We start from the raw sequence: 2,204 nt of genomic DNA, 5'->3' as shown, positions 1-2,204 counted from the left end.
AAGCAAGTGACTACAAATGTCCACTTATTGATGTCGGTCGCCTCCTCTCCTTCCAACAGCTCTGAAGTAACCGTACATCCATCAAAAAGCACCAGACTCTCCAAGCAGCAACTCACAGCTGTGAATATAAAGCTTTAGGTAGCTCTAAAGGCATTCCGAAAACTGCAGAGTTGCCTAGAAATTAAGGATTACAGATAACATCAGAATATATTCTATCAAAGCAAGTTCATAAAAGCTGCTGCTCATAAAAGAAGGTTTGGTGGGAAAAGTATCTTACTGTTTTTTGTGGTAGAAAGCAAAATAATTGGCTAAGAAGTTTTGATTCTTGTGTTAATATCCACTGTGCTTAGAGCGGATGGTCTGTAGAGCAAACCCAAAACCCAGCAGCAAGGGACCAGCACTGCAAAATCTCCACAGTATTTTACTTTCAGTGCTGACAAGCAGCAAGATCCAGTCCCACTTCTCTATAGGACTCTTAGGAGAATTCACATTAATTTCAAAGCTGGAGGGGAAAGGGGAAAACCAGCTGTTTGGAGAAATCTGGACATTCTCGCTGCTGGAAAGTCCCTTCCAAACATTCACTCAAGAAAATTTCAGAACATCCAAGAATGTATTTTAGATGCTTTAATCCCTCTCTGTCTTATTTTGATGAAGCAGTAGAAAGTGGAATCATCAAATGGAGTAAATCCCAGAAGAATTCGAAGAAAGGATTGCCAGCTGCCCCTGGGTTAGCATAATCAGTCACCAAAACCAACAGTAACAACAGGGGCTGGGAAAATATAGTACAGAGAAAGTTAAAAAACCCCAAACTTTAAAAGTTCAAATAACCAGCTCAGTAATGTGATGCATTTGCTAACTGAGAACATTCACTCACTTCTTCATTTTTCGTTTTATCCACCGGAGGTTTGGGTGTTTTGATCTTTTCTTCTGTGTTTCCAACAGAAGCAGCTTGGATTCCTGGTTCTGATGCAGTAGCCAGGCTGCCCGGCTCCGGAGTCAGGCTCTGTCCTGCCATGCAGCTGAGCGCTGGAAGACTGCCCTGCATGATGAACTGAACCGTGGGCTGGCTCACGGGGGCGTAGGGGGGAAGGCTGGAGGGCAGAGGTGGTGTCAAAGGGATATTTTGACAGTACACCTGTGAAACAGAGATCGTTTTGTAAATGTTTGTACTTACAAGAGAGCATCAGATCAGATTTTTCAGAGCACCTGTTATCCACTCAAACAGGTGAGTCATTGCTGATTTAACTCGGGGAGGCAAACATCCCAGCTCTCAACTAGGTCTCTGTGCACCAGGAGCAAGCACCAGCCCCACACACCTTCTGACTGGTGGACAGCACAGACTGATGGCAGGGACCGATGCCACCAGGTCAATTTTTACAACCTGATCACAATCAGGAAGAAACTCACTCCCTGGAAGTGTTCTCGGCCAGGCTGGATGAGGCTTTGAGCAACCTGGTCTAGTGGAAGGTGTCCCTGCTGCTGGCAGGGGGGTTGGGACTGGATGAGCTTTAAGGTCCCTTCCAACCCAAACCACTCTATGGTTCTATGATTCTCAAACAGCCCCATCTTTACACAAGTTACTGCTGAGAACAGAAGCTGAACCTATAGAGCAAAATTAAAAAGAAAATGTGCTTCTTCAGCTGTAGGGACCACCTGAGAGAAGAAGTGATGAAAGGGTTGCTGAGGTGTATGGCCTGTATGAAATGTACCACACGCAGAGGAAGAAGAACTCTGCCATGAGAGGAGGGTGTTGCACAACAAGGGCACAGATGAGGTGGGATGCCTTCCATGACAATGTGGTGCCCGAAAAGGAACCAACCTGAGAGGAATCTAGATCAGGAAACATAGGCTCAGGAATCATATAATTGGTTGGAGGAGGCTCATTTAACTGCACCTGATTTAATGTTTGGTTCAAGTCCTCTGCTTTCCAGGCCCCTTCTTTCGCTCGCTGAAGTCTGTAAAACGGCATCCCTAGGTTCCCCGAGAGAAGGAGAAGAAAACATTTAAGAACACAAAGCCAATTATATTTTAAAAAAATTAAAATAAAAAGGAGCTAACAACAAAGGCGGCTATAAAAGGAATTTGTTTAGCAGTTATAAATGTTTTACAGCTTTTGATAATTGAGGTGTTATCATCCCCTTGAACAATTGCTTTTTACTGGGTTTCCATGAGAGCAACCAACAAGCACCACACGAGCAACGCAG

The 2,204-nt window shown here is 44.5% G+C and overlaps 1 protein-coding gene across 1 annotated transcript in view; it reads right to left on the bottom strand.

The window, feature by feature from the left end:
- Window positions 1-874: 874 nt before the first annotated feature.
- LOC104522010 (PHD and RING finger domain-containing protein 1-like) overlaps window positions 875-2,204 on the bottom strand; it is a gene marked incomplete at its 3' end in the record, with an annotated part of 2,282 nt that continues 952 nt past the window's right edge. The window contains exons 2-3 of the mRNA XM_010164170.2: window positions 1,820-1,971; window positions 875-1,135 (exon numbers count right to left, since the gene is read on the bottom strand). Coding sequence (XP_010162472.1) covers window positions 875-1,135; window positions 1,820-1,971 — 413 coding nt within the window. The remainder of the gene's footprint in view (window positions 1,136-1,819; window positions 1,972-2,204) is intronic.

This window comes from Antrostomus carolinensis, unplaced genomic scaffold (genome assembly GCF_000700745.2).
Source record: "Antrostomus carolinensis isolate BGI_N321 unplaced genomic scaffold, ASM70074v2 scaffold28833, whole genome shotgun sequence".
NCBI lineage: Eukaryota > Metazoa > Chordata > Aves > Caprimulgiformes > Caprimulgidae > Antrostomus > Antrostomus carolinensis.
The sequence above is the reverse complement of the archived record's forward strand: the minus strand, read 5'-3'. Positions and strand labels throughout refer to the sequence as shown.